At 49.3% G+C, this 14530-nt stretch overlaps 1 protein-coding gene across 15 annotated transcripts in view; it reads right to left on the bottom strand.

Annotated features, from left to right (window-relative positions):
- The window catches only part of RYR1 (ryanodine receptor 1), a 120050-nt gene that overhangs the window by 17459 nt on the left and 88061 nt on the right, over positions 1–14530 (bottom strand). For 11 of the 15 annotated variants that reach the window (XM_078380001.1, XM_072980040.2, XM_072980045.2 and 8 more), the window contains 12 exons: positions 14108–14214; positions 13454–13505; positions 12884–12946; positions 12593–12692; positions 12244–12323; positions 11261–11337; positions 11011–11084; positions 9998–10015; positions 4291–4371; positions 2796–2884; positions 1328–1456; positions 318–422 (listed from right to left, as the gene is read on the bottom strand). In XM_078380001.1, the coding sequence (XP_078236127.1) occupies positions 318–422; positions 1328–1456; positions 2796–2884; positions 4291–4371; positions 9998–10015; positions 11011–11084; positions 11261–11337; positions 12244–12323; positions 12593–12692; positions 12884–12946; positions 13454–13505; positions 14108–14214 (975 nt within the window). The remainder of the gene's footprint in view (positions 1–317; positions 423–1327; positions 1457–2795; positions 2885–4290; positions 4372–9997; positions 10016–11010; positions 11085–11260; positions 11338–12243; positions 12324–12592; positions 12693–12883; positions 12947–13453; positions 13506–14107; positions 14215–14530) is intronic. The other 4 variants (XM_078380004.1, XM_072980049.2, XM_072980052.2 and 1 more) reach the window with 1 other exon arrangement.

Raw genomic sequence — 14530 nt, 5'->3', positions numbered from 1 at the left:
TCTCTGCTCCCCTTGATTTGGCTTCTGTATTAAAAAGGGCAGAATCTTGGGTTTTCCCCGACCAGAGGGAATTATTCTGAGAATTATGTTGTAACTGGCTAGAGATTTCGGGTGGCTGTTTGAAGGGACCTTGCCACAAAACCACGGATTCACAAAGGGAGACATGGCCCGGCTTTTCACCTATTTTCCTGGCCCCTCTGCCTGCCGGGACTCCTTTCTCCAACCAGCGTGCTCCTGTCAACCCTTAAAGAATGGCCCAGTTTCTTCCCGTCCTTGGCTGGGCTCCAGAGCCTTCCCCTCTTTGCTTCTGTGTTTACCTGAGCAAGCTTCATCATCATGTGAGCAAAGACGTGGAGAAAGCCGATGACCGCATCCCACAGTCTGCTGTGCGCCAAGCTCTGCTGGTTCCCAGTGCAAGGTCCCTGGAGAAGAAATAAGAAGAGGGTGTTCTGACAAGAAATAGCTGGCTGTATAGCTCACTGTATAGACCCAACTCCAGGAGGCAGTGGAAGACAGGAGGGCCTGGCAGGCTCTGATCCATGGGGTCATGAAGTTGGACACAACTTAACGACTAAACAACAACAAGAACAGCTCACTGGTTTAGGTACGCGGCTGTGGAGCTAAAGGTTGGGGGTTCGATTCCCCCACTGGTCCTCCTACGAGAAGGGCCAGTCTGGGTGGCCTTGGACCAGCTGCACACCGTCCCAGGGTATCCCCCAGAAGGGGGGAAGGGTCAGCCACTTCTGAGTTACTCTCTACCTAGAAAATCCAAGGAAGGACCACCCTGTCAGAATTGACTTGAAACCACAGAATTACTATTTTTTATTTTACACCAAGCCTTTAAGACTCTATAAAAGTTTTTTCAGAGCTTTGATTTGGAATTGGGTGGTGGTATTTTTGGTTGGCTTTTAAAGACCATTATGTCCCTTGGTTCTTTTTCTTTTTAATTGCAATTCAGGGATGGCACAGCGGGGGTACTGTTGATCCGCTGATGGAAACCAGGCAGCGGCTGCTCCCATCTGCTCCAAGCAGCTGTTCCGGCATCTCCTTCTCGAGGCAACTGCTTTCGACCACGACCACGACTGCCCAGTTTATTCAGGAACAGCCCCGGCCTCGTCTTTGCAAAACAACAACCCCTGGGTGTCTCCCCTTCACCTGACTCAGCAGCCTACGGGAGACCTTCCTCGGGATGGATTCCCTCCCGCAGCCTCTGCTTCCTGCTCGGCATTAAAATTCAGGGCTGCGGTGGGAGGAGCGAGGTGCCCGGAGAGGGAAATGTCTGGAGCAAGAGAACTCCTTGAAAGGGAAGCTTTTTCCCAGCACCTACCTGGATGTACTCGGTAAGGCTGTTGAAGACCTGCTTGGCCACGGCCATTGCTTTGGAGAAGTTGCGCTTCCCTTGCTCTTCAATCACATCCTTGCCAGAGTAGTACCAGTAGAAATCACTGATGGACTCCTGCAGGTGGGAAGAGGTGGCAAAGGTAAATCCGCCCGTCCTGCCACGGGACCTCAGGGTGGAAAAAGAGGGCATCCCAGCAGCTGTTCTGTGCCCAAAGGTAGAATAGACTATTTGTCTACATGGGCGGGGTATAAATCTACTAAAATAAATAAATAAATAAGGCCTAGGGTGGCGGCACAAGGAGTTCCACTGCTGTACTCCAGCCAAAACTTTGCTCACGACCCAGGGTTCAATCCCAGGTCGCCATCTCAAAGTTCACTCAGCCTTCCATCCTTCCAAAGCTGGTAAATTTCGTACCCAGCTCGCTGGGTGGAGTGATGGTGGTGGAAGGCAATGTGAAGCCTGCATCATCCATGGTCAACTGCCCAGAGAGTGAGTGCTTTAAGCGCTCGTATGGGGCGGTATATAATCAGCATGCTTTTTGAGGACCACAGGCTAACATCTCAGCAGCTCCCACATGTCAATCAAACAGGGAGGGAAGACCCCAGAAAATTGTGGCCTGGACAGGCCCACTGAAGAGCCTCCTCCCTCCCTCCCTGAAGGCAAGATTCTTGAAATACATAAAGGGTTTGAGTGCAACGAAGAGAAACGGTTGCATGGAATGGAGTGGTGCTTTGCAGCAGGAAGAGCTGTTCCCCTTCTTAGGCTCATTCCTCGGCAGAGATGCATGGCGCTGAGCCAGGGCCTTGCAGGCTTTTTGGGAAAACAGCTTTTTTTTCCTGAACTGCCAAGAATTACTTCCGAACTTGGCCTATCCTTAGCCACGCTCTGGGACTGCAGCCTCCCTCTCTCCTAGGTCACGGCCCTTGGGACCTCGGCCACACGGGGGTCATTCTCCATCCCCAGGAGAAACAGCAGCAGCAACAACAATAACGATAACCTTGATCTAAGTCTGCCTAAAGCTACTCTTTCAAAGGAGAGTCTGAGTCGAGGACGTGGTGGCCCACGTTTTTTTTTTTTAAGAAAATGTTGCAGCCAAGAAAAAAGCAAAGTGTGACTGCTTTGCCAACTTCTCAGCTCAACGATCCTTGTGCCAAGGCCACCAGATCTGGTAGGGGCAAAGGAATGCCCTTCCGCAGAGGATCCTTTAATAAAATAAATAACTGAAACCTATTCATCACGTGGATGAATCTGCGAAAGGAGGCAGATTCGCTTTTAAAAAAGCAGGCTCCAAGGACACCCGACAGCAACAGCAGGGGCTGTGGATGAAATTCTGGCCCCATGGTCACCTGAAGAGAAGAACTCCAGAGATGGAGGCATGATCCAGGGCTCATTGTGAGACTGTGTAGATTTACAGTGCCTGGACAGGCTTGGCTTAGGAGGAACAGGCTCTCACCTGGAGTCGCAAAAGGTAGTCGACGGTGCAGATGATAATGTTGATGGTGTTCGTGTTCCCTGTCTGGGTCCGTAAGTAATTCTGGAAATCTGGGGTGCAAAGCAGCTGAGTGAGGAGAGAGCGGACGTCTTCCCAGCGACACCCCTGCCCTGGTGTCCCCTGCCAACTCTCTTTTATTGTCACAAATATATTATGCGGGAGTTGCAGTTGGGAGTTGCAGTTCTACACATCGAAGGGGCGCCCGTGAAGGCCCTTCCGAGGTGGATGAAGGGCAATTCTTGACCTCCACACCATTGGCCCGGCGGATGGGAATGGATGTCCTATGACATCTGGAGGGCCACGCGTTCTCCATTCCATCTTTTAATGGCATCCTGTGCCTCAAACACAGACCTCGTTCCAAGGGCTCCCTCCTCTCATGCCCTTAAATGTGTTGGCCTTGTTCTCTCAAGGACAGAGGGAGGGAGAGAAGCAAAGGGCTCGTTAACCCACCCCACGCACTGGTTGAAGAGCAAGAAAGCTTGGGCAGAGAGGCTCTTTGCCTTTAACGCACAGCCCCTCCATCAGTTCCTGGGCACTAGGCAAACGGAAGCTAGCCAGATGCCTCTCTCATGATTCATACTGGTTGCCTTTTGCTCTCCTTCATGCCCAAGTGAGTAGGTCTAGGCAGGGACAACGTGGCTGGCCTCCCACCCTTTGCTCAGGGGAGAATACGCCTCTCACACCTCCCTTCTCATCCAATTACGTAGGTTTTGGGACATTTGCTGTAATTCTTTAGTGAGTTTGGGACAGCTAGGGTTGTAAGGGGATTCTGGGAACCTGTCTCAAAAAACATAACTTCTCCAAGTTCCTGGTCCTAATCTTTATTTCTTTAGCTATTCCTAGCTAGCCGGATAGCTCAGTGAGTTAAGTGTCTGGCTGTGGAGCCAGAGGTTGGGAATTGGATTCCCCCACTGAGCTCCCTGGGAGAAGAGCCAGCCTGGGGGGCCTTCGGCCAGTTGCACACCGTCCCCAGAGCTGCCTCCAGAAGAAGGGAAGGGGAAACCTCTTCTGAGTTCTCTCTACCTGGAAAAGGTCACCATAAGTCAGAATGGAGCCGATAGCATACAATTATCATTATAATTATTTTAGACCAGGCCTTTAAGACTGTATAAACTTTTGGGCTTTGGTTTGAAATTGTGGGGGTTTTTTGGTTGTATTTTTTAAAGAACAATATTGATTTGGTGTTGTTGTTTTTTTAATTGCAATTTTGTACGGGAATGCAACTGAGAGAAAAGCCAGCCTGGGTAGCCTTGGGCCAGCTGCACCCTCCCAGAGTTGCTTCCAGAAAGAGGAGAAGGGGAAACCCCTTCTGAGTATTCTCTACCTGGAAAACTCTGAAAAGGGTCACCTTGAGTCAGAGCTGACTTGACAGCACACAATTATCATCATCATCATCACCATCATCATCATCACTACTACTACTCCTATCTTGGCTCTCTGATGGTGCCAAACCTACCATTGTTATGTCCTTCACAGAGTAGCTGCAGGAACCGAAAGAGGTCCTGAGTGAACAAATCGTCCGCCATCACCTTTTCTCCTAGAGGGGGGAAGGGGTGAAGGGAAGAGACAGAACTGGCCGACATTAGCAGGAACGACGAAGGGAGGGGGAGAGAGAGAGAAGGGGTGTAAAGGAACGAGGCAACGGGGGGACGTGCAGTTAGTAGAAACTGGAAAGTTGGCAACGCTGGGTATGAACAGAGAACCAGTCTGGGCAAGGCAATCCATGCTGCAACACCGCGGCCATGCACAGGTCAAGGTGCAATCCTGCAGGCCTCAGTCAAGGCTAAGCTCTCACAGAGGCTCCTAAATAAAGACCCGTGGGGCTCCAGGCAAGTGGGATTTTTTTGGGGGGGGGGGGAACTAAGCCAATGCACACATTATATAGAATGAACTGGGAAGCAAAAGTGGAAGAATTCTAGGTACACTACGGGGTGGGGTGGGGGTGCTGTAGTTGGTTGAGGAGAGAGACAAGTGCACTTAGCAAATACTTGAAAAGTAGTCCTACAGAGAAGGGGGACAGGATCTGTTCTCAATCATCCCAGAATGCAGGACACGTAATAATGGGCTCAAGTGACAGGAAGCCAGATTTCGCTTGAATATCAGGAAAAACTTCCTAACTGTTAGAGCAGTAGGACAATGGAACCCATTACCTTGGGAGGTGGTGAGCGCTCTGATGCTGGAGGCCTTCAAGAGAAAATTGGACAGCATCCGTCAGATCTGCTTTGATCTGGATTCCTGCCTTGAGCAAAGGGTTGGACTGGATGGCTTTACAAGCCCCTTCCAACTCCATTATTCTATGACTGGTGCCCAATATTAAAGCAAAGGAAAACAATTTAGTACCACCTTGTCTACTGCATGCAATCATTGTTTCCAACATAGGGGAGCATTACAAATAATAATAATGAATATGGGCCATTTGTTAGGTGTAATGCAGAATTCTACCACCTTCTTCTTCTTCTAGCATCTCAACTGGTTCTACAGCCCATGGAAAGGGATCAGGATAATGTGAAGACAGATTTCCAGGACTGAATAAGTAGTAGTGGATGAAACAAGATAAACATCATTATATACTGACGGTTCTTAAACACAGGCTCATGCTGCAATGCCATGACAAAACTTAATGGTCTTCTTGAAGTCTGTAGCAGGTGCTGAAACAGGCAATGCTTAAAAAAAAGCAACTAGCAAACTGAAAAGCCAGTTGCCTCTTCGGTGCAAAAGATACTGCGTTGGAAATGTTAAATAAACCATTTCCTGTGCCACACAAGTTTACCCCATGTACATGCATATCACTTCTTTGAGCTACAGAAGACCAATGCAGCAGTTCAGCTTTTTCTATGGACACTTGTCAAGTTTTCCTTGTCTCCACTCTGGGGGCAAGAACTTTAAAAATATACATCCAGCGGTCTTGTTAACAGACAAGAAAACCAGAATGGCATTAAGGTTCCAGAGCCTTAAACTGTTGATCTCAATCGCTGTTTTCAAGATAAAAGAAGGATTAACCCAGAGAAAAGGGCTCTAGTGTTACTGGTGATCAGTAAGAGCTGAGCTAGAGCAAGGACTGCAGTGACAGACCCGTTGTTAGTAAGATTATGGGTGCCATGCATTTGGTTACGAGATCTCACGGCTCCGTCGTGCAGGAAACTCTATACAGACAATCCTTGTTGGAAAAAGGTTGATGATCAACCACGGAGTGACCTTCCAGCAAAGATTCAATGTCTTTTTTTTAAGTGATAAGAAACAAAATTACGTTGAGACGGGAGTCAGAAAGATTAAGTCGGTATATTGGAAGAGCTTAATTCAACAATACGAATGTTAATAGCTGGTTTGCTCTAATTTCATCCAATTGTGCCTCTTGAGGCCGAATGCAAAAGTATCATTCTCTCCGAGGATCATGGATCTGCGATTTGCCTACGATACTGGCAGAAGCCATCCTTGGTAGGGGACCAAGGTGAAACGCATCCCAAGTAATGGATCAGAGCAAGGCAAGGGCAATAGGTGGGAGAGGAAATAAATAAATAAATAAATAAAGCAAATAAAACAATAAAAAGGAAAATCAGAACCAAGCGAGTATAAGACAGCCGTTTGCCTTATTTATGAGGGTTAACGGAGTTAGTTGCAGAAGGGTCAACCTGTGACGGGTTCACACCATCCGTTCTGTGGCATCGGTCATTAATGAAGATATGAATCCAGCCGCGGCGGGGAAGGAGAGGGGGGGTACGAATGGGCCTGCCATTCACAAGCACCTCGCCTTCCCTGTTCCTCCTGATGGATTCATACGGCCCCACCTGGCATTAATGACCAGCCCCTTTTCCATTGTTCATGTTGCTTCCTCGACTGTGCAGGGGAAGTTGAAGCATCGCTTAGGATCTTCCCCCCCCCTCTTGCTTTGTCCTCTCTGGGGAGTCTGGGCAATGGTGGTGTTTGAGGATGGGGTGGGGTGGGGGTGGGCTTGGGAAAGCAGGACGGGAGAGGGTAAAGGATGGCTGCCCAAAGTCAACTCGGTAAGAATGGCTTGGCCCGAGACTTTATTGCACTTTGGATTAGAAACGCTCTAGAGCGTGAGAGACGGCCAGAAGCAGAACAACACATCTACACACGACAATACATTTACTACAAGGGTACTATCAGGACAGCACGTTGACTGCAGAGATCCTACGACCCTGGAGTAAGGAACGAGAACTGGATCGATAAGACTACAATGGGGCGGGCGACACTTGGTCTACTGGCCGCCCGATAGCTTTCTTCCAGCTTCCCACTTTTTTTAAAAAATAACAAATCATTGTGAAATGGACCTATGCCTTGTTTTAGAGCAGAATGGTGCTTGTGAAGGCATAGCCCTGATTTTAGAACAAGGCCTGTCGGCTGAACAAGCCTTTAAAAGGAAACGGGAACTTTTCTTTTTGCAGCTGCACTGCTTGGCTTCTGTTACAGGGCAGCAGCCAATTTAGCAGCCGGCCTCACCCTTGATACGGTTGGGGGGGGGGCTGCGACTGCTGCCCACCTTGGGACCGTCAATGCATTACGACAGGGATAGGACTACAAGGACGCTGCTTTTGATTCAAAGAGATGATCATTCTGGTCGATCGCAGAACTTTAAGCGATGGCTAAGAAGGGAACAGCGGAAGGGAGGACTGGAGAGAACACAGACTCTATAAGCAGCGAGAGGCCTGAGAGCATATTAAACAAGCCAGAAATAAGCGTTACTACATAAATGGCTTAGAAGCGGTGTCGGGACAATAGAGTCTTTGAGTGGCTCGTAGAAGGATAGTGCGATCTAGGTAGGAGCACTCTTAAGACACTCTAGATACAGTGGTCCCCAACCTTGGGCCTCCAGATGTGCTTGGACTTCCAGAAATCCTGGCCATCAGAGTTGGCGATGAAAGCTTCTGGGAGTTGTAGTCCAAGAACATCTGGAAGCCCTAGGTTGGGGACCACTCCTCTAGAACATTGGCTCTCCACCTTGGGTCCCCAGGAGTTCTTGGACTGCAACTCCCAGAAGCCGTCAACATCTGTTGTGGCTGGCCAGGGTTTCTGGTCATCGTCCAAGAACTTCTGGAAATATCTGGAAAACCAAGGTTGGGAAGCCCCAATCTAGAGCACTGAACAAGAGAACGATGTGAACAGAGCTACTAATTCAGCTTTGCTATCACAAACACGACACGTCTAACCAAGACTGTGAGCACTTTGCGACTTTGCCAAGGTTCAAATCCCAAAATGCTCACTGCTCCCTAAATGGGCTATGTTTGAGACAAGGAGAATGTCAGAGGTTAGGCACTACAGCCAAAGAAAGTAGTCCTCTCCTACCACACTCCTGCTCTGTAATATTTCAACCACTGCTCAGTGACTAGACGTGTGTGTGTGTGTGTGTGTGTGTGTGTGTGTGTGTGTGTGTGTGTGTGAGTGCATGTGTGCGTGCACAGGAGATTTTTTTAGTGTCTTGAGAAGGGCTATGGAAAGCATGATATCTCTCTCTATATATACATATAAAAAGAATGCTTTCCATAGCCCTCCTTGAGACACCAAAAAATCTTCTGCACGCAAGCACTAATAACAAAATGTTTCTTGCAGCCAAGGATGACAGAGATGCCACAGGGAGAAGTCAACAGGACAGCACAACTAACTGCACAATGACATTCACACTCGAGAGGCTGATCCTTCTGCACAACGGTGACACAGAAAAGATGGGACTGAGGGGACATTTCAGGAGCTGGCTTGCGACATGAGGTGTGTGGAGTCGCAGAACGAAGGGGGCCACACCTGGACCTGTTGGGAACCATCCGAGCCGGACCTCGAAAGGCTTTCTGGGGAGTGGTGGTGGAGACTGGGAACCTCAGGATGTTGGCGGTCGCCAAGGGATGGAAGCCCAGCAGGGTTACGTCCTGGCGGTCTTTAGTGTGTAAAGGGATGTTTGGGGTGGTGGGGGTGGCAAAATTGACAAAAGCTCAGGTCCAGAGACCCATAAGCAGTCAGTGTGCTTAGCCCAGGGAAGGGGCTGATGTGTGGCCCTGGGGAAGTTTCTGTGGCTGAAGGACATGCGTCAAATTGATTTGAGAACACCTTCCCAGGTTCCCCCCACCCCTGCCCTAAGACTGATCAGAACCCCCTTCAAACAGCCAGCCAATGTGTTTGTGTGTGAGAGAGACATGAGACATTTCCATAAGCTTAAGGGATGCAAACATGCTGTCCTACGCTACGCCTGACTTGCAGGCTTCAGGAGACTCAGAGAAACCCTCCAAAACAAGGCCAGCCTGCCCATTCCAGAGACTGGGGGGGGGACGGTCCCAGTGACAATATGGCCCCAGCAATTCCTGGCCACTGCACTATAGCTTCTGGAGGCTGGGGGGAGGAGGGAGAGTTTGGAGAAAATATACTAGGGCAGGGGTCCCCAACCTCGGCCCTCCAGATGTTCTTGGACTACAACTCCCAGAAGCCTTCGCCACCACCTCTGCTGGCCGGGATTTCTGGGAGGTGAAGTCCAAGAACATCTGGACCCCCAAGGTTGGGGACCACCATACTAGCAGACTGGTAGAACATAGCTTGGAAAAAGTCACTTTTTTTCCCTCTGGACTTTAGCTCCAGAAACAGAACTGGCCAGGTAATTCCTGGGGCGCCAAAACAGTGACTTTGAGGATTTGGGTTTGCTCCCCTTAGAGTGTCCCATGGGTGGAGCTTCTCTGGACTAGGTGGAGATTAAACTAACCTTCCATTCCACTAACCATCTATAGAAACTAATGGACCCCCGTGCATTGCATGCAAAATCCAAAGTCAGCATGGGTGGCATTTTCACTGGACCCAAAAATAGGATAAAAAGCTAAGAGGTTGAGCCCTTCAGGAGTGATGGGTGAGCGTGGCAGATCAGGGCGGTGACGGGAAGAAAGGGGACTGGAAAAGAACAGAGAGGAACTTTGGGTTTGACACTTCCTCCACGCTGCCCTAAGCCACAGATTCAGCACCCTGGATAGTGACTGTTCCCCCCCCCCCAAAGCCCTGTAGATTCCCAAGGCTTTACGGGATCACTAGATTCTATGGCAGGGCAGGGAAGGTTCTGATCAGTTTTCAGTCTTCGACCCGTCAGGTTAGAAAGAAGAAGTCAAAGAAATACAGGCTGCAAAGCTGGCCATTAAAGGAAAAAAAAACTTAAGAAAAGTGAAAGGATTATTTACCATTTTCACGAGTGATGACTGAGGGAGGGGCAGCAATGAGAATGGGGGAGGGGAGGGGAGAGAAGGAGGGAGGGGGAGAGAGGAGGAGTGAGCGCAACACATCACAGCAAAGAAGGAAAAGGAGATGATTAAAAAAAAACAAAAGAAAAGGAAAAACCCAGCGTGTATTAAAATGACATTAATGTGGAATGGAGAAAAAAAAAAAGACACAAACGGATGTGACCACAAAACCCAAGGTAAAGGTAAAGGTGGATTGAGAGAATCAGAATCCATTATTGGTTTAGAAATCTCAATTAATCCATGTCTCAGCGGAAGGAAGCTGTGAACACAAAAGAGAATATGCAGAGCACTGGGGGGAAAGGAGGCTACAGGGGCTGTCATGCCTGGGGGAGGATTGTGAGGAGGGAAGCCACTGCCTCTCAACCTCCAATGTGTGCAGAGGACCTCCCCCATAACCCTTCCCTACAAGGGGGAGGGCGCCCACACTGACCAGCCCGCTAGGACACCGCCCATGCCCTAAGGTGGGGAAAGGACCCAGGAAGGGGGGGGGGACTCGAGATTTGTTTCCTTCTACGACTCAGAGCCAACTTGTGGCTTGGAACCCACCCACCCCTCCCTTTTTTTCCTAGGGGGAAAAATCTTGTTTTTAATAGGGACTCAGGCTTGGGGCTTAGTGCCAAAGACTTGAACTCAGATCCCTGAGAGGGAGGGAGGCTTTTAAGCCACCTCCCCGTCTTCGGGCATAATCCATAGAAAAAAAAAGGGTTTCCAGTTGTCAAACCAGGAAAGGAAGCCCCGTGTCCAGTCTAAAACTCTGCTTCTGGCTGTTCCGGTGGGCCAGCCTCAGAGTGCTTGTTGTACAGAGATCGGGTGGCTGCGATCAAGGCGTCAGCAGCCACGGTGAACAGGAAAGAGCTGGACTGGCTTCCTCCCCGTGGTCAGGAAGAGGAGGTGGGGGAAACGGCCTGCCAAACCGCTCTGCGGGGCAGGACGGTGGATGGGGAGGGACTTACTCGTTCCGTCTTCTGTCACCATTCCCAGTCCTTCCGCTTTGTTTTGCCTCTCAAAGGCATTGAGGTCCAGCACGCTAGGAGGGGAGGGGAAGAGACAAAGAAAAAGGTGAACAGAGCTAAGGGACAGGCCTGCCAGGTCTGAATAGGGCTAAGCAAGATGGGGGGGGGGGAAACGTCACCACAGAAAATAAGACAGAAAGAAGTATGGAAAAGGGGGAAAAGAAAGGAGAAGGAGGTCGTGGCTACATACCTGCAGGTCTGCATGAGTGCCTGGACACTCTGGAAAAAACCTACGTCACGTTTCTCCTTCAGATAATCCAGCATTTTCTGAAGACAGGGACAAAATTTAGCATCGGAGAAAGGACGGGTCACCTTGTTTCAAGCTCTTATGAGCCCACTTGCAACTGTGTGCATTTGTGGAACAGCCGCTCCAGAGGAGCGCGCAAGGTGGATCAGGACCACAGCGCAGATGGCGTGGAGTTAGAACTTTCCCCACCCAAAGCGTGCTCTCAAGCACCCCTTTCATGGCTATCTAAAACACCAACCCAAAAATGCAGATATGGATACCTATTTGGTTTTACATTTCTCACGGTTACTCTTTTCCCCAATACGTTTCCTACCAAATCTGATCAAAACGACTCAACTGACTTGTAGATACACCTGCTTTTCTTTATCATGTGCCTTCTGCAGTTTTCACTCAATCAACTCTTAATCCTCTATGCCAGTGGTTCCCCACCTTGGGTCCCCAGATGTTCCTGGACTACAACTCCCAGAAACCCTTGGCCAGCCCAGCTAGCAGTAAAGGCTTCTGTGAGTTTTAATTCAAGAACATATCGGGACCCAAGGCTGGGAATCTTTGTTCTACACCATATAACCTCAACAACGTTTTCTTGTCTTATACAGAAGAATTCTCCTGCTCTGAACTCAAACACCATCTGTCCCCTCATCAGGTTCCCCACCTCCCTCCATTTCTCCACCTATTTTTCAAACTTAGGGCTACTTGCTGGCTACTAACTCCTTACTCTCTAATGACTCCCCCTTTCACACTAGCTCAGCTGGGTGGATTTCAATCTTCTTAAACTGGTGCTGCCCAATAGCCTGCACTTATTTACTGGCTTTAGAAGTAAAGAAAGGGCAAGCAAGGAGTGAGGAATAAAGGCTGAGGAAGCAAGGAGGGAAGGGCGAGTAACTGGCTAAGTAAGAGCCCTCCCGTGTCTCTCTTTGTCCTCTTACCTGCTGCACTTCCTCGTTACCACCATTCAGGATGGAAATGCCCAGCTTCAGCGTGGAGGATACCATGGCACCGGGCTCTCCTGCCAAATCAGAAACAGGTTATTATACCCACGTATCTTGTCGTCTACAAGAGGAGAGTGATCCTCTTCTCCTCCCAGTGATTAAGGACATGTGGCTCAGGCAGTATTTTCCCAAACCAATGTCCCTCAGAAATTCTGGACTGCAGTACAATCAATGGCCATGTAAAGGATGATGGGAACGGCAACTCCAGCACATCTTAAGAGCCTGGCCGACATCCCACACTATGGGTCGGGGGGGGGCAGTAGAGAAGAGACAGATCCCTTCTAACCTTTGCAGGCGCTAATCATCTGCAGAACCATCTCAGCCGCCCCACGGTTGTGCAGCCGAGACTGCTGATATAGAAGCTTCTGTTTTTCCATCTCTTTCTCCTGCAGGAAGGGAAGACAGGATCAGAGGAGGGCCAGAAACTCTCCTGGCCTCCTGGCCTGCCCACATCCCACCAGAAAGAAGAGGGCTTGGATCTGCCTGTGGGAGGTTGCCTTTCTGAACAGCCCGTCCTGTTACAAAGACTTTCAGCTAAAGTGGGGGCAGGGGGCCTGAACACAGAAGGGCTGCTTACCTCAAATGGGACTTCAACGTCTTCCTCCTCTTCTTCACCTTCTCCTTCATTGATGTGGCAACTCTGGGGTCCAGGAGACAAAAGGAAATTAGAAATGAGCTGGCACAAACGCCCTGGCACTCCTATCACATCAATCAATAGGGTGTGTTGAAGCACCTCTATGTTTTGATGTCCTTTGGAATCAGAACCCCAAAATCATGAAGTTGGAATGGGGCCTCTTAAGGCCATTGAGTCCAACCCCCTGCTCAAGGCAGGAATACAAATCAAAAGCGTATCTGCCATGTGATGGTCTAGGTTTTTCTTGAAGGCCTCCAGTGTCTTCTTTGCCTGTCAAGTGATCGCTAAAAGAGTAGGAGCCGCCGAAAAAAGAAGGGTAGTCAGGGGTAACCCATATGACAAGTAAGTCTGGGTTTGACATTTATTACAACCGTGTAAAAAGTAAAAAAGACAAAAGAAAGGACCAGACTAAAATGGAGATGTATGGAAAAAAACCAGCCGCCTTGGGTCCTTTTAAGGAAGAATGTGGGGGCAAAAACATTTTAAATAAATAAAAAAATGAATCTTGCTCACCTTTGCCATGATGTCAGCATAGGCCATGTACAGATAATCTTCTTCCAGTTTGCTGAAACAAGGCAGATAAACCTCAGGATCTGAACACTCAAGCCAGCACCACCCTAGCCTGGCTACTATAACTTCAGAAGAGCTTCTTGGCTGACTGACCAATCCTTCACTCTTTAGCAAGACTGGAGGCCAGGTTTCCCTGAGCTGGTGCTCCCTGGATGAGTCCAATTACAACAGTCCCCATCCTTAGCCAGTCCAGGCAACCAGAGGATAGATGTTTGTCTCTAACAAACCTGGAGGGCATCAAGTTGGGGGCAGGATGCTATCAAAAATATTTTTAAAAATTGCTGTATTTATGTTATCATCATTCCTCTTAGAACTGCAAAAGCTGGTTCTCAGACCTTGTCAAAGAGGCCCAGTGGGGAACTGAACCCCCAACCTCTGGATCCGCAACCGGAGACCTAAACCACTGAGCTATCCAGCAGTTCCCCGCGGAGGCTTCGCACAGCCGCTTTAAGAAATCCCTTCCTCCCTAGCCCGGTTCTGATCCCAAAAGTCAGTCCAGTTGGGGAAGACCATCCCAAGTGCAACAAAGGAAGGGTGGGTCCGGCCGGCCAAGCTAAATTTTGGCGGCTCCCCTCCCACCCTCTGGCTGTGACTCACGTCTTCTCCGTCAGCGCCGTCCTGCTGAAGTGCAGGATGAGCTGGTGAAGAGGGTCAGGTTTCTTTTCTGACTCTTCCTCCTCTTCCTCCTCTTCCTCTCCTGGTTTCTACAGACCCATCCAGCCGACAGAGAAAGGAAATAAAAGTAAGGCGACATTAGGAGCCGTTCGCTTAAGCTGCTCTGTAAAAAGAGAAAACAAACTCGGAAGCTAGTGGGTGAGATCGTTTCGCTTCTCATGGTACAGGAAATGGAAAATTTGCAGAATCTGTTTTCCTAGGCAAAGACAGAGGGTTGGGGGCAGCAGTCAAATTCCCAAGGATATACAGAAGCCAAACAAAACCATACTAGGTAGGATGGGCAAGACTGCAACTTCCATCATTCCCTGCCTGGCTAATTGGGAATGATGGGAGGTACAGCCCTTT

The sequence above is a fragment of the Pogona vitticeps genome, chromosome 9, assembly GCF_051106095.1.
Source record: "Pogona vitticeps strain Pit_001003342236 chromosome 9, PviZW2.1, whole genome shotgun sequence".
Lineage (NCBI taxonomy): Eukaryota > Metazoa > Chordata > Lepidosauria > Squamata > Agamidae > Pogona > Pogona vitticeps.
Note: the sequence above shows the minus strand (reverse complement) of the source record. Positions and strands in the feature narration are given on the sequence as shown.